This window comes from Ambystoma mexicanum, chromosome 9 (genome assembly GCF_040938575.1).
Source record: "Ambystoma mexicanum isolate Mex_15411 chromosome 9, UKY_AmexF1_1, whole genome shotgun sequence".
NCBI lineage: Eukaryota > Metazoa > Chordata > Amphibia > Caudata > Ambystomatidae > Ambystoma > Ambystoma mexicanum.
Window position 1 is genome coordinate 83418533 of NC_090931.1, and position 25751 is coordinate 83444283.

Here is a 25751-nt window from a genome sequence, read left to right on the forward strand (position 1 = left end):
GAGTTTAGACCGCTAGCGCCGCCTTGGGGAATTTGTCGGTGCTGCATCCATTTTTGAGTTGTCTTGAATTTGACAGGAGATTTTTGCTATTATTTTGATAGGCATCCTTAAATTAGAGTGGTGATGTGGAACCCCCCACAAGAAGGTTGTATCTTTGGAGTGGTCTTGTGTCAACTGCGCAGTTCTCCTGGATTCTGGCGTGAATGTGGGCGGCGACAGCTCATCCCCACATCCACCCAGTCTAAGGATTCAACATGGGTCAAAACCCTTGACAGGACTCTGTATTGTCAGAGGGTGAGATAATTTTTGTTGACGGGTCTTCCACAATTGATCAAGAGGATGGACTGGTCAGCTGTGGTACGACTTGAGAAAGGAAAGGATGAGACCTTGGTTATGAAAAGGTTGCCTATGCATTATTCTGCAAAGGCAGCAGAACTTGTAGCGCTCATTGAAGCATTGAGTGTCTCAAAGTGCCGTGTTACAATATGTTACAACAACTGCACGCTGGTCTATCCCCCTAGAGGAGGGGGTTTCGGAGGGCGGTTGGGTCCCCAGTACAGCATTGCTAGACATACTGATAGAATCCCAGCATCTGTTGAGGCGATCGTCGAATGCGCCACCCACACTAACGGGGCAGACAAAATATTGATGGGAAACACAGCAGCCGATGCAGCAGCCAAAATGGCAGCGTATCTACCAAATGAAATGCCCATTGAGTACATTGTGACTGCCCCACAGTCAAGCAAACATCCAGCACCTTGTACATCATTGCCCATCTCCCAGATTGTTGTAATACAAGGAAGGGCAACTGAAAGTGAGAGTGAGTTGTGGTCACAGAGGTTGTAAGCAATCTGACAGATCTGTTATGGAGGCAAGAGGGCTCTGGGAAGACAGAAATGCCCAAGGAGCTGCTAGCAGTAGCCTTTGAACCGTTATACTAACCATCCCACAGTTCGAAGCAGATATGCAAGAGGATTGGTTTATACCAAACATCCAGGAAAGCATTACAGTAGTGGTCACACATTACACCACATGTCAATGTTTCAGTACGGACGTCACAGGGCATCTTGCCCTGCCCTATTGGGCCGTTCTGTGAATTACATATAGATTACGCTGATATGGTTGAGCGTTGTGATGGATCTCGATAACTCGTTGTAGTGGCTTGTCCTTTATCAAGGTGGGTGGAAGCTAGGCCGTATGCACATCCAGATGACAAGTGTGCTGCTAGATTTTTAGTGCGGGAAGTCTTCCCGCAATGGATGTGTGCAAGGTTTAAAGGTAAGACAATGGCACACATTTCTTCAATGCATTATTTCAGCATGTTACAGCACTACTTGGCATCAAGCACCAAATGTGTTCTATTTACCACCCACTGGCCAGTGGCATTGTGGAGAGGCTAAATGAGCTCCTTAAAAGCAAGTTATCCAAACTGTGTACCACATTGAAGAAAAACTGGGAGCACTGTTGGCCCTTGGCCCTCTTCAGTTTATGCACGCAGCCGAGCAAAGACCACCATTTGTCACCTCATGGAGTGGTCACTGGCCGACGTATGCATATTCCCATATCCCTTGTAAGAAGGGCTTCAGACGCACAGAGGGCAGCAGCGCTGCTAGGCGAGGAGTTCAAGGAGTATTTGGCCACACTAACTAGGCCCATTAAAATGCATCTCCCGACAGATTCTACCTCCCAGAATTGTGAGGATTGTGATGAGACACTGGATGTTGAGACTACTACGGTAACCCGAGCATATGACCGCACAACCACTTCTGCCTGGGGACCTCGTATAAATATGGAATTTTGTGTGCAAATGGAATAACCCTTGGTTTCAAGGGCCCTACGAGGTGGTGTTTTGTACTCCACGAACTGTAAAAGTCCAATTGCGCTATTGGGTCCACCTCTCCGACCTTCATAGGGCACCTCCAGAAAGCACACTGGTATATCAGTTGTTTTAAAACAAGGGGTAGCAAGACCTGTACCCCGACTACCTAACTAGCCTGTCTAAGGGTGATACGTGTGCAGTAGCGCATTCCAGTGGCAGGCCTGAAGTGTAGCTGCTGGCTCTGTCTATTTATTAGGAGTGCTTTTCCTCTTCTTCGTTTTTGCTCTCCTTTCTTCTTTTTGCACATTTTTTCTTGCTCTTTCTGTTCTTTCTCTCCCTTTTTGTTTTTTCTTTGTGTACAAAGTACATCTTGTACATTTTTCCTTTTCATTGTCTTGTGTGTCTGTTTTCGTTTAAGGAAAAAAGAAGATGGACATACATGACTAATGTAAATAATTTAAGTAGGGACCTGAGGTGTAATGTACAAATGAGACTCTGGACCTATGTTTATTATTGGGATTGGCTATCACCATAGGCATCTGTGCTATTGATGGTATTGTTGGGATTTTATTGGCGTGGGGTCCTATGAAGGGGCGGGGGTGGGGAGAATAGGATTGTATGTTATCCAAATGGGACAATACATGTACATGTTAGTTACTTATATTAGCACTAATGTCAGCACTAACAATAATAATGGAAATTAACTTGATGACTTTAATAAGCACAATACGTCAGTGGGGGTAAAAAGGTTATTTTCAGCAAGTAGGAGATTGTCTACCACTGTGAAACGATATGTTATTTCCGATAGCACTAGCAAAACAGGCATCCTTAAAAACGGGTATAGAATAATGAAAAGAGAAATGTGACAAAAGTATGACTCATATCAAGGGCTGGGTTTGGATGTGATGGAGGATATCATCCTGAGTTCACTAACTCGTGGTATTCTGACATGAGTGGTGTGGGGAGAAACACTGTGAATGGAAGCTGTGTGTTCACTCGTTGTGCACGCTTCGGGGGCCTCCAAGGTTTTAGTACCACAAGTAGTTCCAATTATAAAGGCACAATGCCTAGTTCATCTTGCACTATGCAGAATAAAAGGAACGTTCCAGGCACATAGTGTGCAATTGAAAATTATGGGTCCAGATTTTGTACAGCGCTGCAGCGATCCAACAGACATCAAGTTTCTGGAGCTGCCATATTTGATGGTAAGAAGACGTAGGCATGTTCACTACCGTGCTTGGCAGAAGGACTGGTAACTGATAGCATGGAAAGGATAACACAAGTGGCCAATTTCTGTGCAGAAATCTGGACAGAGCATATCACAAAGTTGTGGATTGCAACAATGGAAAAGCCTGTGCGAGTGCACAAGGAGGAAGAATATAGACTTGTTTCTGCAGCAAGGGTACAGTGTTTGTTGGCTCCAACAAACTTTACAATAAAACTCTTGATCAGACATGAAGAAAGGAACAGCAGCAATGATGGATTACTACTGGGCCTTTGGCCGACAACCTTACTTACACCTTACCTCTCCCCTTTCATCACAAAGCTAATCAACGCCTCCTTTTCTACCGGATCTATCCCAACCAATCTAAAACAATCCTGGGTACTGCCTCTTCTAAAAAGAAATTTAAAAAAACACACTCTACCCAGCCACTCCCACAAATTATAGACCCATAACGACTGTACCATTTCTGCTAATAATCCTGGACAAGGTCGCCTATGTACATATACAGAAGCACCTGGAAGTATAACACCTGCTAGGAGCCAGACAATCAGGCTTCCGTCCCCAACATGGGACTGAGACGGCTCTTATTGACCTTAAAACACAGATCGACATGCTCAGAGATAATGGCCAAGCTGCCCTACTCCTCCTCGACCTCTCTGCAGCATTTGACTTGGTCGACCACTCTGTCCTCTGCACATACCTACACACATCAGCTCACTTACCCGCCAAGGCCATCACATGGATTAGATCATTCCTTAACGGCAGAACCATGAGTTTTTTCGCCCACAGATGCAGCAGACTCCATACCCATCACTTGTGGTGTAACTCAGGGATCCTGTGTCTCACCCACACTGTACAATATATTTACTAAGCCCCTTTTCGATGATCTGGATCATCTCGGTGTCACCTACACTATGCAGATGATACCCAGATCCTCCTTTCTGGAGATTATGGGAAGGATTTGGCCTTGGTGAATAGGGTGTACATCATCCAGGCATGGATGGCCACACATGGACTATGCCTGAATGATGATAAAACCGAACTCATCACCCTGGGCACTACGGCTAGCCTAAAGAAACTAAGCCCTGCCTATTAATCGTTTGTGATCGACGGCAACACTATCAGGGTAGGACATGAAGTTAAAACTTTGGGCTTCTACTTAGATTCCAACTTTTCCTACAATAGACAGGTGAATTCATTAGCATCCTCCACGGCTTACACTTGCAAATTGATCCGTGCAGCCAAACCCTTTCTATCTGACTCCAGCTGCTTTACCCTTGCCAGAGCCCTTGTATTGCCCCGTCTGGACTACTGTAACGCTCTATATCTCGGGTCCTCAAAAGCTACCACTAGTAAATTACAAATTCATCAGAATAACGCTCTTAGAGCGGTGCTAGGCATCTCTAGAAGGGACCATATCACAGTATACAGCCAACAGAACAATTGGATATCCATCAAGGATAGAATTCTCCTTAAAACCGCTTCACTTACCCACAAGTCCCTCAATAATGCTGCTCCTATCTACCTCATAGACAGATTTCACAGACCGATGTCTCTGAGGCCCATAAGATCAGTATATAGAGACTGCCTCTCTGTCCCTAACTATAAACGCTTCACCATAGGAGGCAACAATTTCCCAGTGAAAGCGGCCAAATTGTGGAACTCCCTACCACCAACTCTCAGAATGGACTTGCTTTACCAAAACTTCTGTTCCAAGACTATCTCTTGGCTGAAGATGCAAGCCATCTAATACTCAGTCCTTAGGTCTTGCATATCCAATGCCATTTGTATATGTTGTATTTACCTGTGTTAATTTGTATGTGTATATATTCCTGCCATTTTCTTGTGCTCATGTGTATGTACATATTATCGTTGATGTAACTAAGTTTCGCAAATCCATGTAACTGCTGCGCCCTGTTACCTTAGGGTATTCTGGCGCATTACAAATAATAAACAAACAAGCCTACCTTCCACCATCATGGAGGGGCTGTTCACTGGCTACGCTGCACTCAGCGCTATTAGTAATCCCAGAAGAAATCCTGAAGGGGGGGGGCACTGCCTTCCGAGGGACCAATTAGTCTCCCCATAGTCGTAAATGAAGATAAGGGTCTGTTGCCCACACAAGAGCTCCACATCCTGCCAGGAAGAGGACAGTTCGAGCAACCACAGAGGATGAAAAGATCGAATTGCATATTCAAAGACTCTTCTACATTGCTTGCGGAATTACCAGAAGAAAACGGGCCCTTCAGCTCAGCATAATCCCCTTTTCGCATCCTTACTTTTGCTACGAGTGCAGGCCACAGCAAATGCTAAATGGTTGCAGATCGTAACGTGGGAGGTGGTCCAGCTTGGGAGCGACACAGAAAATGGTTTCAACGTGGTAAAGGTTGAGCTGCGTGCATTGAGACTTATAACGATGCAAAATTGCTGTGTGTTGGACTTGTTAACCGCAATGGAAGGTGGGGTTTGCAAAATGTTTGGCGATTCCTGCTGCACTTTCATGCCTGCAGAGGATGCAGAGAACGCATCATCATCTTGCATCATTGCAGCTGTCCATGACCGGAGTGTTCGCATCAATGAGGGAGGAGTACAGGGCAGTGATTGGTTTACCTGGGCATTTAGTTGGGCCCTGTCGTGGCTCAGAGCGATCATGAAGATGTTAATGCCCATCTTTGTGTTCATCCTGGTTATTGTATGCACCTGTTAACTGGACCTTCGATGTTGTGCCAATGCGGCATCTAAATAGCACAAGAATTATGGTACTAATGGGGGTTCCAAAAGCATCTTGCAAAATAAAACATATTTAAGTACAAACTTGACGTCCCACAAGTGGCCCCACACATGAAATGCTCCCCATACTGTATGGAGATGAAGTTGATAATCTATACCACACTATTATTTCTCCACCTCCGGATCCAGACAATTACACTGTGTGGGTGGACTTGGCGTGGGGGAGGGGGATGCCTCTACATGACTTGCTCACCTGAAGAGTATGCACGCAGGGGGGAGAGTTTACAGCAGTTTGTAGGGCCTTAGTTCTACAAAGGATACTCAACCATATGTGGAACTAGGGACAGGGAGCAGTGGTGCAAAAGTATAGCGGAAATTGTTACTGTAGAAGTAATAAAAGGGGGGGAATGGGCGAGATGCATTTGAAGCACTATGATGGGCCAGGTAGGGGACGGTGCGAGGACCACCTCTCCGTTTAACAGGCCCCTACTTCAATATACCCAAATATAGTCTATCCACAGCCACATAGTACAGCATAAGGCGCGCAAAGTATTGCTATTTTTGCATCAATATTAGTAACCATAGGGAAGGCCTGTGCATTAAATGCAGAATTGCATGCATTAGGCCCAAATTGCGAGACAAGGGACATCTCCAGCTGTGCCCGAGCTCCCATTAGGACAGCCCACAATCCCAACCTCCACTACGCCTATTCATTGGTCTAGCCGTGTTGCAAAGGTTTTTTTTTTAAACAATTTTAATCGAGAGGAATGTGCCCTACAAGGCCGTGATCACAGACCGGCGCCTGCTCTGCAGGTTATCTCGCACTGGCCAAAGCATGACCTGGCCCATCCCCAGGTGACCATGAGTTATAGCCCATATAACTGACAACCCCAAAGTAACAAGTCCTGAGCTGTTCAAAGATGACGGACACGGCACATTGTGAAGCAACAATTGTGTGATTTGTATTGCGAGGTGCTGGGAGGGATACATTATAGTTCAGCACGAGGGTAGAGACCTTGGAGCCGGATGGCGCGGAGGGAACGGAGTGAAGTATCTGTGTGAAGGTTAGAATTCTCCAGAACCTACTTTGTGCCAGTCTTAAGGCCTGCCAAGTGAACAGTATGAGGGATAAAATAGTTGTATGGTAGGAGTAAAATTAATTTTTTTTCTGACCTTCACCATGAAATCACTGCAGCACCCAAGTGAAGGAAGACGGACAGATCGGGCTGGAACTAATGGCCTGGCATTCCTTATGGGGCAGGCGAATCCTGTATAGGCGCACACTAACCAGCCATGCAGGATTTTACCCTATGTATTGCGTCATGTATGACGATGTTGTGCTTTATAAGATTCTGCTTGTACTACTTTTCTGCAGTGTTGGGGAGAATTCTCATTTATGGCTAATTTCCCTCACCTAGTGAGTCCCCCAGCAGCTTTGCTGGACTTCTGGAGTTTATTCTATTCCACTTGGTAAGAGAGAGCTTTTCCCCCACTCTTACCTGGGTTTTGCTATGCGTTTCTATCTGTTTTTGTGATTGTGGACTCTGAAGTACACCACTTCAGTAGCCCCCTGCTTTTTGTGTGTCACACAGCACCTTCAGTGCTGTGGCACAGGGGTTGTCTTTGAGACTTCCCGCGACTCCGTTTCTGAGGCGACTAATGTCCCCCAGAAAAGGGTAAAGTTACCATTTGTTTTACTTAGTCAATCTACCACAGATCCAGTACACCACATCTTCCATGGAGTACTGGAAAGGGTTAACTCGTATCCCTTTGTATCTGTACCTCCTAGAGCATTGTTTTGCTCTTTTAACATTTAGACTTGGCTGGTGGCAGTGGTATCTACCCAACTTTTCTACCGCAATTACATTAGATAAACGTGGTACTGTTTTTGGCTATTATATTAGCCTCGAACATAAACCCGCTTGACCAAATCGTCTTTCTCTTGGCTCCGGTTGGGTTTATTCGCCATTTCTTTTTTTTAGTCCTTCTTGTGTTTTACTTTGTGCGACAAACTAGGTTCGCCTTCTTTGTTCACTGTTTTTTTTGGCGGGCTTCTGCCCAGAAGCCCTCCTCAAGGCGCCTGGGTGTCTAGGTGGGCTGAATGTGAGGGAGGGGTGTAGTCACCCCCTGCACAGAGTATCCTAGGAAACCCAAGTCACACTTTGTCATGATTGGCCAGGGTAGTTGTCTGGGCTGGACAACCCCCCTGCTGGGTGATTGACAGCCAGGCTGCGCAAATTGGGGTTTTTCGCATAAAAGGCAGGTCTCTTGGGCTAGAAATCAGAGTCTCGCCACTGGAACTACAAGGAACCGAAGAGGAGAGAATGACGGCTGCTGCAACTACCCTGTCCCGGTGAAGCCCTGCTGCAGTCCTGAGCTATCTGCCCTTCAACGACTCAGAGAAGATCCAGTCCGGAGTCTTCTTCCCTTCAGCTTGGTGGGGATAACCAGCTCATTTTCTACAGCCAGTGGATCCTCTTCCTTGGTCGAAATCGCTGCACACTGCTGTAGTGGTCCGGATAGCCACCTGAAGAGCCTCTCCTGTTTTTAAGGAGCGCACCTTTTATTCCTTATCGCTGCTGCCGGCTTCATCCCTGTGTGGTGCAGACCCCCTTCAGACGTCGTCCTTCACAACGAAGCTCCAGGAATCGCGGGTCTGCGGGAAACCAACAGGAACAACTGCCAGGGCACTAGCTGCACCACTGTAACAAGGTACTGTGTTCTGTTGAGGAAACTGGGTGAATCCCTTTTTCTTCATTTCCAAGGCTTGCCCTTGTCTTCCCTCCTTATTACTTTTGCTTCCGAACATTGACAATATCGAAGTACTTTTGGCTACGTTGAATCGTGAACTGTCTGACCGTGTGATCTTCGGCAACTGGCCCCAGTGTCTTTCGACCCTGGCTCCGGCCCTTTGACTTTTGACCTCCTGTCTCTGAGTGTTTCTTGATTCTGCCTGCCTAACCAAAATAGTGCCTGTGATTTTTGTCTCCAACTCCCTCTGGGTATTTCAGGTGCTAAGTGTGTTTTTGCCCCTGTAGCATTTCATGTCACGGATATGTGTTTGTTTAGTAGACCGAACTGTCAAAAAATGATCGCAATCGTATTCGCGGTAACATGTTTTGTTCATAACACCAGTTCATTCAAACACAGGGTACTTACCTTGAGGCTTACTGTACAAAGTGAATTGGTTAGTTGTAGTATATTTAACGTATGGCTTTTATTGAAGTTTAATAGAAGTGTTGTGTTTATAACAAATGGTTTAAAAATAAATGTACTTATATTTTTCTACCTGAAACCTTGAGTCAATGTTTGCTTGAGTCACAGTAATTGTGGTCCCTTTGTGCAATCTCTGCTATACTCTTGAGATAAGCCTGGCTGCTCCGCCACTGCTACCACTCTGACATAGTAGTAAAGGCTTGTACCAAAGGTAAAACTTGTATTGCCACCTGTAGTCTTAATTGTGTGTTATTTGTTATTGCTCTTATATGCGTGTTAGATTAAAACTTGTTCTCCAGCATGAGGTCTGGCATGGATTCACATGCTCATGAATATTCTCCGTCGTCAGTCCGGGAATCCTCGGTAAAGAGAAAATCAGTATCAGTTTTGTTTCTGATCTGTCTTTCTTAGTAGTAACCAATCACTGGTCTCTGGGTCATACTGCCCCCAGCCAATGACTGACCGCTCCCTAAGCCCCACCTCTGGCCGCCATCTTCAGATTTTTACCACACGCTCAAGTGTTGGGAGTCCTCGTGTTTAGCTCTCGAGCTTTTGCTGTGTTTTCGTGCTTTTTCACAGAGAATTTCTAATTTTTCGGTCAAATAGAGCCTCAAGCTCCACCATCTCTACACATCCGATTAATGGCTATCCGTGTCGGATTTTTCTACGCCCCTCAAGGGTGAAGGTTTCGTCGAGTTACACTTCTTGGAGGATTCCAGAAGTTTCTGCGGCCTACCCGAACATGGACCAGGAGAAAGGAAGCTCAATGCCCGGAAAGCTGTTCAGGGTTTGCCCTGGATGCCAGCTGCAGAATGTGTTCAAGGAGGACGAGCACTCAAAATGTCTCTACTGCCTTCATGAGGACAAAACGCACGTGGAGAAGGACTGCGCGTTTTGCAGGAACGGACCATCAGGGACCGACGCCTTCATCCGAGCGGTCTTCTAAGTCCTGTGAGGGCGTCCCCGGCAAAGCGAGTCCGTGGGCACCGGGAGCACCGAACGGTCAGGCTCTTCAGCTGCCAGGCAGGGCGTGCCTTCCCCGGCACCATCAACCACGAGCCAACGCTCTGGTTCGGGGAAGAGGAAATCCGAGAACCCGGGTAAGCTTCTGGTGAGGCCCCAGTCGCTCTCGGAAGGATTCAGCTGAGGGGGAGCAAGGTAGTGACCCTCCCCCCAAGGTGAAGGCCTCAAGCAGGCTCAAGGCGGTGAAGGCCTTGATTCACACGGCCAAGGCCTCTATCGAGGAAGTCGCAGCGGCCCTGGCGCAGCCTGTGGAGGCGACCTAGGTGCCCAGAGTCTCCCTGCCTCCGAGGAGGGAAGCCTCTTTCAGACCCATCGAAAAGACCCCCGTGAAGACCCCGGCGGTAAGGGGTGGGGGGCGGTGGCCATTGTGGACACAGACACAGCATCCGAGGAGGAGCTGGTAGAAATCTTGGAGGGCCTCGACAAGGGCTTCGAAGAGGCCCGCCCCCACGGGAAAGATCCCGACGAAGGTGACTGACGGCGGCACAGGCGAGGGTCCTAGTCACCAGTAGCTTTCTGAGCCGCAGGATAACTCGGCAGCCATTTTGTTGGCAATACAATCCTTAAGTTCGGAGATGAGGCAGAAATTGCCCTTGCCACCGACGGAGGATCCGGAACCGGCCTCGACGGAGGAGCCAGAGCCGAACCCAGGCCCAGCGGGAAGCTCCCCCGAACAAGAGAAGACGGATCCATCCAGCCCCACCTTTTCAGCCCTCGCAGCCTGCTCAGCCTTTACCCACGTCCCCCGTCCCTGGGGATGACACAGGAACGGACACGGCCACGACGGGTACCGACGACAGGACGGAGCTCCCATCGCCAGCGCGGGCCTCCACCCCCCGACGAGATCAGATCTTTCCATGCAATGATCGGCAGCGCATCCAAGCTTTTTCAGCTCTTCCCCGAAGAGATGGAAGGTTTCCTTTACCAACAGCGCGAGGCCAAGGGGAAGGCAGTCTTCTCCGTGCCTCTGCTGGATGACATCTGGGACGAGGGTCTCGCCCTTCTCAAGAACCAGTCTATGACTTCTGCCAAGAGGGATGGGTACGAGAAGTAGTACCGGGTCCCCGACGCGGCCCCTTTGTGCCTTAGGGCACAACTGACCCCTGACTTGGTCGTCTCAGCGGCGGCCAAGAAGAAAGCGGGGGGGCATCGGCCTCAACGTCAACTTCTCCGCCGGACGGTGAAGGAATGAAGCTGGACGCAATGGGTCAACGAGCTATCTCGTCGGCGGCAACAACGATTAAGGCGGCCAACGCCCTTGCGATCGTGGCCCGCTACGACAGGGAGTTATGGTACAAGATCGCCCCCCTGTTGGACTTCCTACCGGACGACAAGAGGGCTGAGGTCCTGGAGATCTTGCAGGATAGTGAGGTGGCGTCGGACCACGCCATAACTGTGGCAACGGATATTGCCGACACCGGTTTCTGCCAGATAGGCAACAGCGTTTGCCTTAGACGACGAGGGTGGCTCAAGGCGACGGATTTCCGACAGGACGTACAAGCCAAGGTTTTGGACATGCCGTTCGACGGGAACAATCTGTTTGGGAAAACGGTGGATGAGTCCTTCCAAGCCATCAAGGCGGACACAGACAGCTAAGCCCCTAGGTGTTTCTCCGGCAACGAAGGCCGTCCTTTCAGAGCACCGGAGGCAAGCAGGGTGCTTCCAAGGGATTCGGCGGTGGCTCCTCTACGTACTGCCAAGCGGCCCGCTCCTCGTCGCCAGGGAGGCCAAGGCGGCAAGGCGTCCTCCAAGTAAGATTGAACTGACAGCGGTGTCGGGCCCTCACCGAAGCACCCCGGTGGGAGGCCGGCTAGCAAAGTTAGTCAGCGTGTGGGAGTCCATCTCCACCGACCGTTGGGTGCTGGATGCCCTGGCCCAGGGGCACGCCCTCGAATTTCTAAAAAAGTGCCCCCGCATTCCACCCGTGGCCAGGAAGGAAAATCACGTCCCTCAACTGCTATTGGAGGTAAGGGCGATGCTCATAAAAGGTGCCATCAAGCTCGTCCCAAAGAGGCTCCGGAGTATAATCAAGGTACTTCCTCGTGAAAAAGAAGACGGGAGGATGGCGCCCCATCCTCGACCTGCGACGACTGAACAAGTACATCAAGGCACAGAAGTTCCAGATGATCGCCCTCCAGCACGTGCTGGGACAGCTGGAGAAGGGTGATTACCTGTCGTCGTTGGATATGGAGGATGCGTACTTCCACATTCCCATTCTGAAAGGACACCGAAAGTTCCTCAGGTTCGTGGTCCAAGGACAGCACTACCAGTTCAAGGCCCTCCCGTTCGGATTGAAGTCGGCACCCAGGGTGTTCACCAAATGCCTCGCACCGGTGGCAGCGCGGCTGCACCTGCAGGGGATCCACGTCTACCCATACCTGGACGACTGGCTCATCCGAGCAAGGACAAGGGAGCGCGCCATAGATCACACAGCGAAGACCGTCCAGCTGCTCACGGACCTGGGATTCTCCAACTTTCCCAAATCCCACCTGGTCCCGTCGCAAGTCGCACTGTTTCTGGGAGCCAAGCTCGGCACAGTGGCGCGTCTGGCCTCGCCGTCGGAGGAAAGGACGAAGGCCATCCTGGGCAAGGTGCAGCGTCGCTGGCCACGGACGTGGCCAGGGTGAGGTCCATCAAGTCCCTCCTCGGGATGATGTCCTCCTGCATATATCTTGTGAGCCTGTGCAGGCTTCGGATGCGCCCTCTGCAAGAGTTCCTCGACACCCGCTGGATCCAAGCGACGGGCAGCTTCGAGGACAGGATCCCGCTCCACGAGACCTTCGGACGAGCGATCCGGTGGTGGGGCACCCGCGCTCATCTGACGGCGGGCACAGACTTTCAGGCCCTATCCCACCAGATAACGGTGACGACAGATGCCTCCCTGGAAGGGTGGGGAGCGCACACCGGAGAACTTCTCGCGAGAGGCCTTTGGCTCCTGGAGAAGACGCTCCACATCAACATCCTGGAGCACTGTGCAGTGTTCTGGGCCCTCGGGTCCTTTCTCCCGTCCCTCAAGGACAAGGTGGTGAGAATCTTCACCAACTACACCACCACGATGTTCTACATCCGGAAGCAGGGAGGAACCAGATCCCCAGCCCTCTCCAAGGAAGCCCAGGATCTGTGGCATTGGGTCGTGGCCCAAGGGATGTTTCTGGTGCCCTTTCATCTGGCAGGGATAAAGAACACCATCGCTGACTCACTCAGCAGGGAGCTGCGCTCGTGCCACGAGTGGGAACTACGTCAGGATCAAGTGGATCAACTCTTCCGACGATGGGGAAAACCACAGATCGACCTGTTTGCGACAAACTCCAAGTGCCAGAGGTTCTCCAGCAGGTTTTCCCAGCCGAGGAGCATGGCCGATGCTTTCTCGTTCCCCTGGGACGGCCTATTCCTATATGCGTTCCCTCAGTTGCCGTTGCTGCTCTGACTCGTCAACCTTCTCAAGAGGTCCCGGTGCAGGATGATCCTCGTTGCACCGGCGTGGCCGAGGCAGATCTGGTTCCCGGACCTTCTGGACTTGTCAGCGTCCCCACCAGTCAAGCTGCCAACGGCCACGGATCTCTCCAGAGAAGGAGGCTCCATACTTCATCACGACCCAGAGTCGCTGAACTTGCAGGCCTGGCTCCTGCAGGACTAGAGTTTGGAGGATACGATATCCCGGCTGACTGCAGAGGTGTCCTTGCAAAGGCCAGGGCGTCCTCAACTCTCAAGTGCTACGGACATAAGTGGAAGAGGTTCTCTGTCTGGTGCCGTGCACAGAAGATTAACCCTCTACGGATTACGGCCCCTCAAGTGCTGCCTTACCTACTGTCGCTGGCCAAGGCTGGACTGGCTCACGCCTCCATCAAGATGCATCTGGCTGCGATTTCCCGATACACCAGAACCACAGGACGGGCGTCCTTGTGGTCCCGTAGCCTGGTGAAGGAATTTATGAAGGGACTGTTCCGATCGTTCCCGCCGGTGAAGGCCCTTGTCCCGGTGTAGGAACTCAACGTGGTGCTGACCAGGCTCATGGGGGCGCCATTCGAGCCCCTGCATTCGGCACCGTTTAAGTTTGTGTCGTGGAAGACTGTGTTTCTTGTGGCCATCACCTCCGCACAGAGTGGGAGAGATCCAGGCCCTATCCGGCAAGCCTCCATACTTGGACTTTTCACAACACGAGGGTGGTGCTGAGGACGCACCCCTCTTTTATTCCCAAGGTGCCGTCGGACTTCCACCTTAATGAGCCCTTTGTGTTACCTGTTACTCCTACATCCGTCCCCTTTCTTCCATACTTGTGGGACATCTCTCCGTCCTGTGGGACGCAACCGGAGCACTTTGTAAAAAGCATCCAAATTTGTCCTTCCTCTCTTTCCTGCGCAGGGCCCGGCACGCGGCCGTAACCCCGCCCACCTTGGCTCCGCCCTGCACATCGCCCCTCAGTCCTTTTCTCCGCTCGATCGGGGCCAGATGCACTCGCATCCTCGGAAGATTTTCTTCCCTGTTTTCCTCTCTGGCTCTCGCTAGCGTTTGTCTTCTAGTCTGTCTTTTAAATTAGACTTTCCAGACTGCTCTTCGTGTTTCGTCGCTTCGCGAGGGCGGATCCCCATCCTCTTTGTTTAGAGTGTTTGGGTCCCGAACACCGCTGGGACTCCTGTTTTTACTGTGACTCCCTTTCGGTCCGGGCTCTTCAACGTCGGTTGGAACGGTGGGAGGAGGTGTTCCGACGCGCTCCTCCATCTCATTTTCAGGCGTTCATCGACGAGAAGAAGAAACACCTGGTAAGTTCTTTAGTTTTCAGAGCACCCCGGCCGAGGGGGATACCTTTCCGGGTTCCTCTCGGGCCGAGAGGGGCGTTGATCGCTCTGTCACCGGGGTTCGCCCTGAGGTGCCTGTCGGGCCTAATAATTCTACCGGAGTTTTCTCAGATGGTCTCCGTAAGGGGCCTGTGTACACCGGAGTAACTTCCGAGGCCCCTCCTGTGGGGGCTGTGTGTAGACCCGGTACTGCTGAGTCACAGGGTACCGGAGCTTGCTCTGAGGCCTCTCTTTCGGCTTCCCTTAAAAACAAGACCGGGGTGCGCCCCGAGGCCTTGGCTGGGCTTGTGTTTACCGAACAGATGTTCGAGGCCCGTGCCGATAAGGCTATTACCGGGCCTAGGCCCGAGTTCCCTCGTACAAAGGCTAAGGCTGCCAGCAGTTCTGAGGGGCCGGGGAGGGCCCTGTCGGTGAAAGCGGTTTCTCACCGTTCCCGCTCTTGTGGTGATACCAGATCTGTTGAGGGGGCAAAGAAGCAAGGTTCTTCTTTTACCGGCAGTGCCGAGGTCCTTCCTTCGAAGGCTCAGTTGGCAGTTGGTATGTCGCAGAAACATTCCAGGCCTCATAGTACCGGCGCTGCCGAGGTTCCTTATGTTAAGGCTAAAATTAAGACCCCTGATCCATCGACTGGGACCCCTGCCTCACCACCTCACGTGCCGCAGTTCCCCCTCAGATGAAGACAAAATGGCGCCCGTTCCCGCCACGACCACGGCGGCCATTTTGGGTACTACCCCTACAACTACGTCATCGGCCTCTGGTGTAGGGTTCGGTCCCTTGGGTGAACATAAGGCCACTTGTGTGTATCCTTACCGGCCCGTTTATGATTGGAACCCCCGGATGCCTCTTCCGCACAATGTTTCGTTGCCTGCAGGGGCGGCCCCTTTGATTTATGTGGATACGTCGGCGGAGGGCCCGGCGTGGCACCCTTCTCTGTTACGTCCCTGGAATTGTCCACCTCGTGAGAGGCCTCCTCAGGTTCCGAAGCAATCTCCTGAGGCCGCTTTTTTCGGTAAATATCAAGCGCCTATGCGCACTGACCCCATGAGGGAGTATTTCAAAGGGCTTTTTAAGGAAATTTGTCCACCAGCGCCTCCGGCTCCACCCGTTCTCTGGTGGTTCCACCAACGCCTCCTTTGCCCGTGGTACCTGCCCCTGCTCTTCCGCCTTTGCCACCGTTGTCCCCAGTGGACAAGGCTGTGCCTGACACGGCTCAGCAGGTCCTTACCTGTCAGATGACCCTCAAGGCGAGCAGGACAACGAGGACCTTCCCCACTCTGTTAGAGCTTTTCATGACCGGGTACTTGACATGATGAATTTCTTAGATGTCCAGGTTCCCGAGGCACCGGCTCCACAGGAGGGCGTGCTTTCTGGGGCGTTCACCCTGTTTCCTTTGGAGCGTACCGGCCTTTTCCTGCAGAAGGATGTTTTGGCTGAGGTCCGAAGAGTCTGGGAGAAGCCACACTCAGGACTTTTCGTCAATAAAAAGATTGACGCAAGGTACAGGCTGCACTCTTCGGAGGAACTGGCCTTGTCGTCTTGTCCACCTCCCTCCTCCACAGTGGTGGCTGCGGCCACGTTGCAGTCCAGACCTGCAGCATCCTCTTCCGCGACGGCTACTCAGGTCTTGGGAAAAGAGGACAAGCTCCTGGACTCCCTAGGGAGGAAAATCTTTGCCATTTCGGTCTTGCATCTCAGGCAGGCCAATGCAGAATTGATTTTGGCGGGAGCTAACATGAGGATGTGGAAAGGTCTGTCTGAGTTTGAGGAGCACATTCCGGTCGAGAAGCTGGAAGATTTCAGAGGTGGCCTTTCCGATGCCAGGGTCTTGGCCCAGGATCTCCTGGAGGCTGTGGCTCATCACGTAGACACCTCGGCTCGGGGCATGATGCTCGGGGTTGATACCTCGAGGCAAGCGTGGTTGCATGCCACTAAGTTTTCGAAGGAAGCGAAAGGCAAGGTTTTGGACCTTCCATTCGAGGGTAAGGAGCTTTTTCATTCTTCTACGAATGTAGAGCTCACCAAAACCAAGGATAGCACTCATACGGCTAAATCATTGTCTGTTCTGGTTAAAGCTCCTTTCAAACCTCAGTTATCGCAGAGTCGACCTTCTGGTTTCAGGGGCTTCCTCGACCGCAAATCACGCAGAGTGGACACTCCTGCGGGAAATAACCGCTGTAGACAACAGCGTACTCAGTATTTCTCCCGCTCCTCAGCCTCCTCATCAGGTTCAGGTGGCACAGCCACCGATAAACCTGCCAAATGAGGTTTTTCCGTGCTTGCACGAGACCCCGGTGGGAGAACGCATTGCGTCTCATTGGGAGGCGTGGCAGACCATCACAGAAGACAGATGGGTCTTCTCAGTTGCTCGGGCAGGCTTCCGCTTCCCTTTACCCCCTACCCCACCCCTCAACCCTCCTTTTCAGCTGTCGGGCTCACCCTCCCTCAAGGCCGAGGTTCAGAAACTTCTGCTCCTCAGAGCTGTGGAACCCGTTCCCCTTGGGGAGCGACGTGAGGGCTTCTACTCCGGCTGTTTACGGTGCCCAAACCCAACCAGGCTGGGCTGCGCACCATCCTAGACCTTTTCCAGTTCAATCTTTCCTTACCCCAAGAGAAATTCAAGATGATCACGCCCGGCCAGATTCGCTCCTCGTTGCAGGCGGGCGATTGGCTCAGCGTGGTGGACCTTCAGGATGCGTACATGCATATCCTGATTTGGGCTCCACACAGGAGGTACCTCCGTTTCTCTTTGGGAGAGGAGCACTTCCAGTTTCGGGTGCTTCCTTTTGGCCTCAGCTCGGCGCGAAGATCACGAAGATGTCTGTGATTGCGGCCTAACTTCGTCTCCAGGGTATCCAGGAGTATCCGTATTTGGACGACTGGCTCTTATGCTGGGGTGCGCCCCGAGGCCTTGGTGGGGCTTGGGGCTACCGGATGGATGAGGCCCGCGCGAGTAAGGCTGTTACCGGACCTGGGTCCGAGGTCCCTCATACAGAGGCCAAAGCTACCAACATTTCTGATGGTCTGGCAAGGCCTTATCGGTGAAGGTTCTTTCTCACCGTTCCTGCTCTTGCAGCGACACCAGATCTGTTGAGGGGGCAAAGAAGGGAAATTCTTGTTTACCGGCAGCGCCAAGGTCCTTCCTGAGAAGGCTAATTTGGTGGTTGGTATGTCGCAGAAACATTCCAGGCCTCATAGTACCGGCTCTGCCGAGGTTCCTTATGTGAAGGCTAAAGTTAAGACCCCTGATCCATTCACAGGGACCCCTGCCTCACTTCCTCACGTGCCGCAGTTCCACTCAGGTGATGACAAAATGGCACCCGTTCCTGCCACGACCGTGGCGGCCATTTTGAACGCTACCCCTACAGCTGCGCCATCGGCCTCAGGTGTAGGGCTGGTTTCTCGGCCTTGGGCGCATCCTTATCGGTCAGTTTATGACCGGAATGCTCGGAGACCCCTTCCGCACAATTTTTTTGTTGCCTACGGGGTGGGCACCTTTGGTTGATCTGTCCATCCAGATATAGGAGTGGGCCATGCTTCATGATGTCTGGCTGCTTGCGGTGCACATCCCGGGCCAGCTGAATGTCACAGCGGATGCCCTCAGCTGGCGGACAGTGGTCAGCTACGAGTGGGAGTTGAAGGCGGAGATCCTCTCATGGATTTTCTTGCGTTGGGGCACACCGGAGGTGGACCTCTTCGCTACGGTGGTAAACAAGAAGCTTCCTCGGTATGCCTCCAGAGGGGGGCTGAGAGCCTCCTCTTTGGGGAATGCTCTCGAGATTCCATGGCACAACATGAGAGCTTACGCCTTCCCGCATCTGCCTCTAGTTCGAGCAATTGGGAAGCTGAAGAACTCTGTGAACTGTTCCCTTCTGCTCATGGCCCTGTGGTGGCTGGCCAGTTTTTGGTTCTCAGAACTTCAACACCTGTCTGTGTTCCTGCTGATCAGGTTACCAGTAACCCCAGATCTTCATCATGGGGAACAGCAGATGTGGCACCCCTCCCCACAATCGCTCAGCTTGGCGGCATGGTGCCTGAGTTCAAGTCTTAGAGCTTTTTAACTTTTCTACTGATAACATGCGTATTATCCAGGCAGCCAGGGAACCCTCGACCAGATCTCAGTACAAGAGTAAATGGCTCAGGTTCTGTCATTGGTGTCTAGAGAAGAAATTGGATCCAAGGGGGGGCCATGTTTGACAGTGTTGTCCTTCGTGTCCTCCCTAGCAGAGTCAGGGGTTCATGTTCTGTCATGCAGGACTTACCTTTCAGCGGTCTCCGCTGATCTTTCTACGGATCAGTGTTTGTATTCTCTAACCCAGTGGTAAAGAGGCATTTCGCTGGTTTAACACGCCTTTACCCTCCACTTCGTAATACGCACCCGCCATGGGACCTGAATGTTGTCCTGATGGCGCTGTGCCTTAAACCCTTTGAGCCAATGGCTACTGTGGACCTCAAGTACTTGTCTTGGAAAGTGTCCTTTTTGGTCGCCGTCACGTCGGCAAGGAGAGTGAGTGAGCTCCAGGCATTGTCAGTGGAGCATCCTTTCTTCGTCTTTCACAAGGACAAGGTAGTCCTTCGAACTAATCCGGCTTTTCTGATGAAGATAGTGACCGAATTTCATTTGAATCAATCGGTCTCCCTACCGGTCTTTTTTCCGAACCCCACCTCTGAGGCGGAGAGGGTTCTACACTGTCTTGATGTCCGAAGAGCTCTTTAGTTCTACCTGGATAGGACTTCCGAGCTTAGTTCTTCTCAACTTTTTGTGACTTTCGGCAACCCTCAAGGCAAGCAGGCGTCTAAGGCAACTATTTCTAGGTGGATTGCCGCCTGCATCATGGAGTCTTTCACTGTCCAAAAGCTGAAACCTCCTAAGGGTATTCATGCACACCTGGTGCGGGGCAAGGCAGCTGCGGTTGCTTTTCAGAAGTATGTTCTCTGGGAGTCCATTGCTGGGGCAGCTACTTGGGCCTCCATCTGCTTTCTGTAAGCATTACTGCCTCAATATGTGCTCTAGAGCTGATGCTCAGTTGGGTCAGGCTGTGCTGAAGAACCTTTTTCAGTAAGGGGTATTTCCATCCACCCGTAGTTCCTGTAAGGAGTGCTTGGGAATCTCCCACAAGTATGGAGGAAAGGGGACGGGACGTAAGAGTATAAGCAGGTTACTCACCGTAGTGACCACCTTACTCCTAGTCCATAGTCCCCTTTCCTCCATACGCCCGCCGTCCCCTCTAATAAGGTTCCTCTGTATTGGTAATGGGTCTCTGACCCGGCAAAGAAAAGGACTGAGGGGCGATGCGCGGGGCGGAGCCAAGGTGGGCGGGGTTACGGCTGCGTGCCGGGCCCCGCGCAGGAAAGAGGAAGGACACATTTTGGGAAAAATGTGTATGCTTTTTACAAAGTGCTCCGGTCCTGTCCCACAGGACGGAGAGATGTCCCACAAGTATGGAGGAAAGGGGACTATGGACTAGGAGTAAGGTGGTCACTACGGTGAGTAACCTGGTAATTTCTTCCTGTCGCCTTTGTCACCGGCCTAGAGGACTTTGCACTCGCTCGATGTGGCTAGAGCGCTGAAGTTCTACGTGGACCGCACAAAGAGTTTTCGGAAGACATCGCAGCTATTTGTTAACTTTGGACCTGTGAACCAAGGGAAGGCTCTCTAGAAGGCTTCCATTTCCAGATGGCTCTCCGGCTGCATCACGCACTGGCATCGTTTGGCAAACCGACCGTTGCCTGGCCGTCCGAGAGCCCATTCGACCAGAGCTATCGCTGCTACGACGGCGTTCTTGTATGGTGTGCCTCTGCTGGACATCTGCAGGGCTGCTACGTGGAGGTTGACGCACACCTTCACGAGATTCTACTGCGTCGACCGGGATTCCAGGGAGGAGTCCAGGGTCGGCCAAGCGGTGCTGCGCAACCTGTTCGCCTAAAGTGAGCCTGGTGAGAAGGTAAGAATTGCTTAATGTTGAGTTTTTGATGTAATGCTTAATGTTGAGCCTTTTCCACCTCCCCTTGGTTGTGCATGTGTGTACTGCTATGTATTCCTATATTCATGAGCATGTGAATCCATGCCAGACCCCATGCTGGAGAAGGAACAAGTTACTTGCCTGTAACTGTTGTTCTCCAGCATGGGTCTGGCATGGATTCACATGCAAACCCTCCCTCCTTCCCATCTGCGGCTCTTCACTTGGTCATACTGCCACTTTACGTGCTACCAAATCTGAGGATGGCTGCCAGGGGAAGGGCTTAGGGAGAGGGCAGTCATTGGCTGGGGGCAGTATGACCCCGAGACCAGTGATTGGTTACTACTAAGAAAGACAGATCAGAAACGAAACTGATACTGATTTTTTTTCTTGACCGAGGATTCCCAGCCTGACGGGGAATATTCCTGAGCATGTGAATCCATGCCAGACCCATGCTGGAGAACAACAGTTACAGGTAAGTAACTTGTTCCATCTGCCCTCCACGTCGTCTTCTCTACCGAGACGATCTGCTCTCACGGGAGTGGGTGGGGGCGGTTAGGTTCTCCATCCAGAGATCAGATCCCTCAACCTTCACACTTGGCTTCTGAAAGGTTGAGGTGTAAGTATTGGGACCTCCCTGAAGACGGGATGGAGGTGTTGCTTTCGGCCAGACGGCCTGCAACCTTTTCCCTGTACCGTTGCCACTGGAGAAAGTTCTGCGACTGGTGCAGGGTTAAGAATGTGGATCCTTTATCATGTGACATTCCTGTGGTTCTGTCTTTTTTGCTTTCGTTAACCCACAAAGGCCTGCAAGTGTGTACCATTAAAGGCTACCTGGCGGCGCTGTCCATATTTAAGCGCTTGTCTGAGGAGTGTTCTTATTTCAAGATTCCTTTAATTTCTCAAAGGGTACACAAATGTTTTTCTGCCGTCACCTTTCCAGGTGCCTGGTTGGGTATTGAACCTTTCTTCTAAAATTTCTAATGGGTGCTCCATTTGAGCCTTTACATTCTTGTCCTTTGAGACTGTTGACTCTTAAAACTGTATTTTTAGTTGCGGTCACTTCCGCTCGCAGAGTGAGTTAGTTGCAGGCACTTTCAGTTAAGCCACTCTTCACTGCGTTTCATAAGGACAGAGTTATCCTTGGCATTCGTCCTTCCTTTCTTTTGAAAGTGGTGTTGGAATTTCATTTAAGCCAGAAGGTCATTCTTCCGGCATTTTATCCTCCTCCGCATCCTGGTAAGGAAGAGGAGAGTCTCCATAGGCTGGATCCTAGGAGAGCTTTAAGTTTCTACATTTCACGCATGTCCCGGGTGGGAGTTGACGATCAGCTCTTTATAGGTTACGCTGGAAGGCGTTTGGGACAAACTGTTACTAAGCAGACTTTGTCTAGATGGATTATCTTGGCAATTTCTGAATGTTACCGCTTGGCGGGTAAGGACCCTCCGGTTGTCTTACGGGCCCATTCTACTAGGGGTATGGCTGCCTCTACTGCCCTGCAGAGGGGTGTTCCTATTCGAAACATCTGTGAAGCAGCCACTTGGGCTTCGGTCCATACTTTTGTGCGGCACTACTCCCTAGATTCTATCCATGGGCAGGATCTGGCCTTTGGCAAGGTGGTCCTTTACTCTGCAATTTGATTGGACATTCTAAATTTCTATATTCTAAATTATTTTTCCTCCTCCATACGTTGGTACTACTTTGGGAGTCTGTCATAGATCTGGAATACATCGGAGGACCCAATCCCCTCGAACAAGTTACTCTTACCTGGTAATGTTCTTTTGATGGGATGGTCCGACGACGTATTCCATATCGCTCTCTCCCTACCTGCCCCGCTACAGAATTTCTTATGCGGTTGCAGCTTACGTTTCCGCAAGGCTTTCTGTGGTCATACTGGCAGTAGTTTGGTGCCACACCACCTGGGGAACAAACTACGACTGAGGCTATGTGCGTCCTACTTATAACATCCAGTGACGTTGGCTCGACGGAGGCCCTCGAGGACAGCGTATCAACGTCATCGATGCAGACCCCGAAGGTTTTCCGAAGCAGCACAGCTGTGGTGATTACTGTCATAGATATGGAATACGTCCTCGGACCATCCATCGACAGAACGTTACCAGGAAGGAAAATAACTTGTTCTTTTCACCTCGCCCACTCCTTCAGGTTCAACTGTGTTCTGCTAACCACTGAATTAACTGACCATGCTGAACTGCAATATTTATTTTTTAAAAAACTGCAACTGCACGCTTACCTATAGGGACCCACTCACCTTCTCCCCAAAGTAATAACAGCCGCCCTAGTGTGTTCATGTAAGTGGAAAACGGTCTAGTGCTTTGAAGCACTGTAGACAAGTGAATTGGTTGTCCTTTCCCAAATGTTATAATTGTGCCCCTGTGTGCCATAAATGCCCTCCTGTGTGTTAGAGGATAGTGATTTATTCCACGACCATCAATTCCCAAATCTTTATCCATACTGTGATTGGGGGAGGGCCACAGTCTTCCAACCAGCAATGCATTGTCGGGCAGTTAGTGTTGCTAGCATTCTCCATTCTCTTTGTATCCTCCTCCAATGCACCTACCCTTAATTTCAGAACCCATACTGCAGCCTTAGAAGGGTTACAATATCCCAGATGCAATGAAATTTGGAGAGCTTTTAATGATCTGTATGTTTAACTTCTCCATTGCCCCCCCTGCCCTTTTTTGTTTGTCCTTTCTCTTTCCTATGCATTTGATTGCTTTGTTGATCTAATGTATAAACTGTACCAATTTGATTGAGATGTTTGTAATTCACTTTTTGCTTCCTTTGTTTTCCTTTATCTTTAAAATAATACAAATTATTATTAAACAAAAGAATATCCCAGGATGTGTTTAATAGTACCCTTCTCCTTCCAGTAAGTTTGGGACGACATCACCATATAAGGGACGCCCTTACTGCCACATCCTCCAGCACCCATCGGAGGTCTGTGTAAAATCACACACATTCTGTTGGGTGTTAAGTGCTAATTTTAAATTCTGATACCAGGATCCTCTACTTGAGATCGAACATGAAGGGCCAGACCTTATGGTCACACAATATATTTTGGGGATCCAAAAGAGTGGAGATGAAATGTGATGTTCCCAGGTGACTATCAATTAGCTTTTCAAAGGAGGTTGACTCCTTGGAGGCCAAGAGTTTGATCAAGGGGTGAGAAACTCAATGTCCAATCTTCAGCAGATTGAAGAGGCATTTTAACAGTCTTGCTAGACTGCATCCGTGTGTTTGTCCTCCACTACCTTCATGTGACCTGAAATTAGAACAGTCCTGTTTTATGCATGAGCCTTTCGAGCCCAGGGCATCTGTAGGCTTCACCTTAGCCACATAGAAGAGCGTGTTGTGTTAGCTGAGCCTTCCCTTGCGATTCAGGCTCTTTACTCAGTTTGTGCAACCAGGTATTGTTACGAAATGGTTGGCTGTGGAAATACACATTTGATAAACTGTACGCCAGTTGTTAACCAAGATTAGATGTTGTCATGTGGAGGCCATGATTTGGTCGAAATCCTCAAAGGCCAAAATAGTGTGGTGGCTGGTGCCATATATAATCTAAGCATACAAAATGTATAACCTGCACTCCTGGCATCCGTGTTTTCTTTTGAGTACCAAAGGTGCATCAATAGCTTTTCGGAGGCATGTCTCCTTGGAGCACATTCAAGCGATGATGATCACTTCCGCTACATTTTAGGAATGTGTAGTTTCAGCTGTGCAGAGGCCTGTGAGTGGGGCGTCCTAGTGGGTCTAGTCCTGTCATGGTGGCGAAGATATTCCAAAGTTCTGGAGGAAAGGGGGGGTCCACATACCAGGAGTACAGTAATCCTTTCAATGTGTAAACTTCAAATTAGCTTAATTTAACTTTTTTTGTTCATGCCCTTTGCTAAAATATTGATCCCCTTTACTATACCCTGCATGTGAATGTATTCTCTGCCTGTCACCCCAACCATGTACTGATGTAGCTCATTGTTTTCTCTGCATTTCTGTTTTTAGGTGTCAAAATCAAAAAACTGAATACCAGTGACATGGATGACATTGAGCAGAGCATCTGAAGAGAGGATGATCAAATGTGTGCACTTAAAAAAAATCTCTTAAATCATTATCTGTTGTATTTATAAAATATTGTTCGTTTATCATGGGTAATAAATAAAATATAGTTATTGTTTATATTTCTTTGTTTCCCGCTATTTACTTATCTTTCACAAATTAAATTGGGCCCATCATGCATTGCCTTTTTGGCAAGTCACCAGGACGAAGGTCATTAAGCTGGTTGATAGCGTGACTCTCCAACACCCTGTGTGTCAATTATTACCAGGGGAAATGCCGGTCTGTTCAGTGTTCATTCAGGCAGTCTGATGTTGGCTATATGCACGCTGTAATGCCGTGTATGTCTTGAACCTGAAATAGTTCATATTGGAAGCAAAGGAAGAAACAAAGTTGTGTGAAATGCTCTGGTAATGACTTTTTATTTTTGTAAAGCTTCCTTTGCAAAGGCCAAAGTACAGTGGTATAGAGGGATGATCTGCATCACAACTATATAACACAACTTTATTAGTTCGATCTTTAAAAAAAAAAAAAAAAATCTTTTGAGTTAGCTGTTATAAAAAAAATAGGTTCAAATCTTAAACCTGTGTCTCTGGGCTGAGGAGCAGGGCTCGGGGGTTCTGACTGGTGTCTATTGCTTGTGGGGGCAGGATGCCCAGTTAGACTCCTATAGTTCCTGTATAAAGGCTAGCAGTTCAGGCAATCGCCCAAGAAAACAAATCATTCACCAAGCTTCTGTAGTGTTTATCTGAATTAAGTAAACAGTAAACCGCACTAGTTTTTGTACTACTATTTTTTTTTTTTTGTCAAGCCCATTTTAATCCGTGCAACGGCACTCCTACGTCAAAATAAACAACTCCTCACCAGTCAACAACATCAAGATGAGCGACAATATGTGGGACCAGAAAACAGCTGTA

At 50.0% G+C, this 25751-nt stretch overlaps 1 protein-coding gene across 4 annotated transcripts in view; it reads left to right on the forward strand.

Moving 5' to 3' along the window:
• DDX25 (DEAD-box helicase 25) overlaps positions 1-24959 on the forward strand; it is a 1022381-nt gene extending 997422 nt beyond the window's left edge. For all 4 annotated transcript variants that reach the window (XM_069617288.1, XM_069617290.1, XM_069617287.1 and 1 more), the window contains one exon: positions 24784-24959. In XM_069617288.1, coding sequence (XP_069473389.1) covers positions 24784-24842 — 59 coding nt within the window. In that variant the 3' untranslated portion in view covers positions 24843-24959. The remainder of the gene's footprint in view (positions 1-24783) is intronic.
• Positions 24960-25751: the final 792 nt, after the last annotated feature.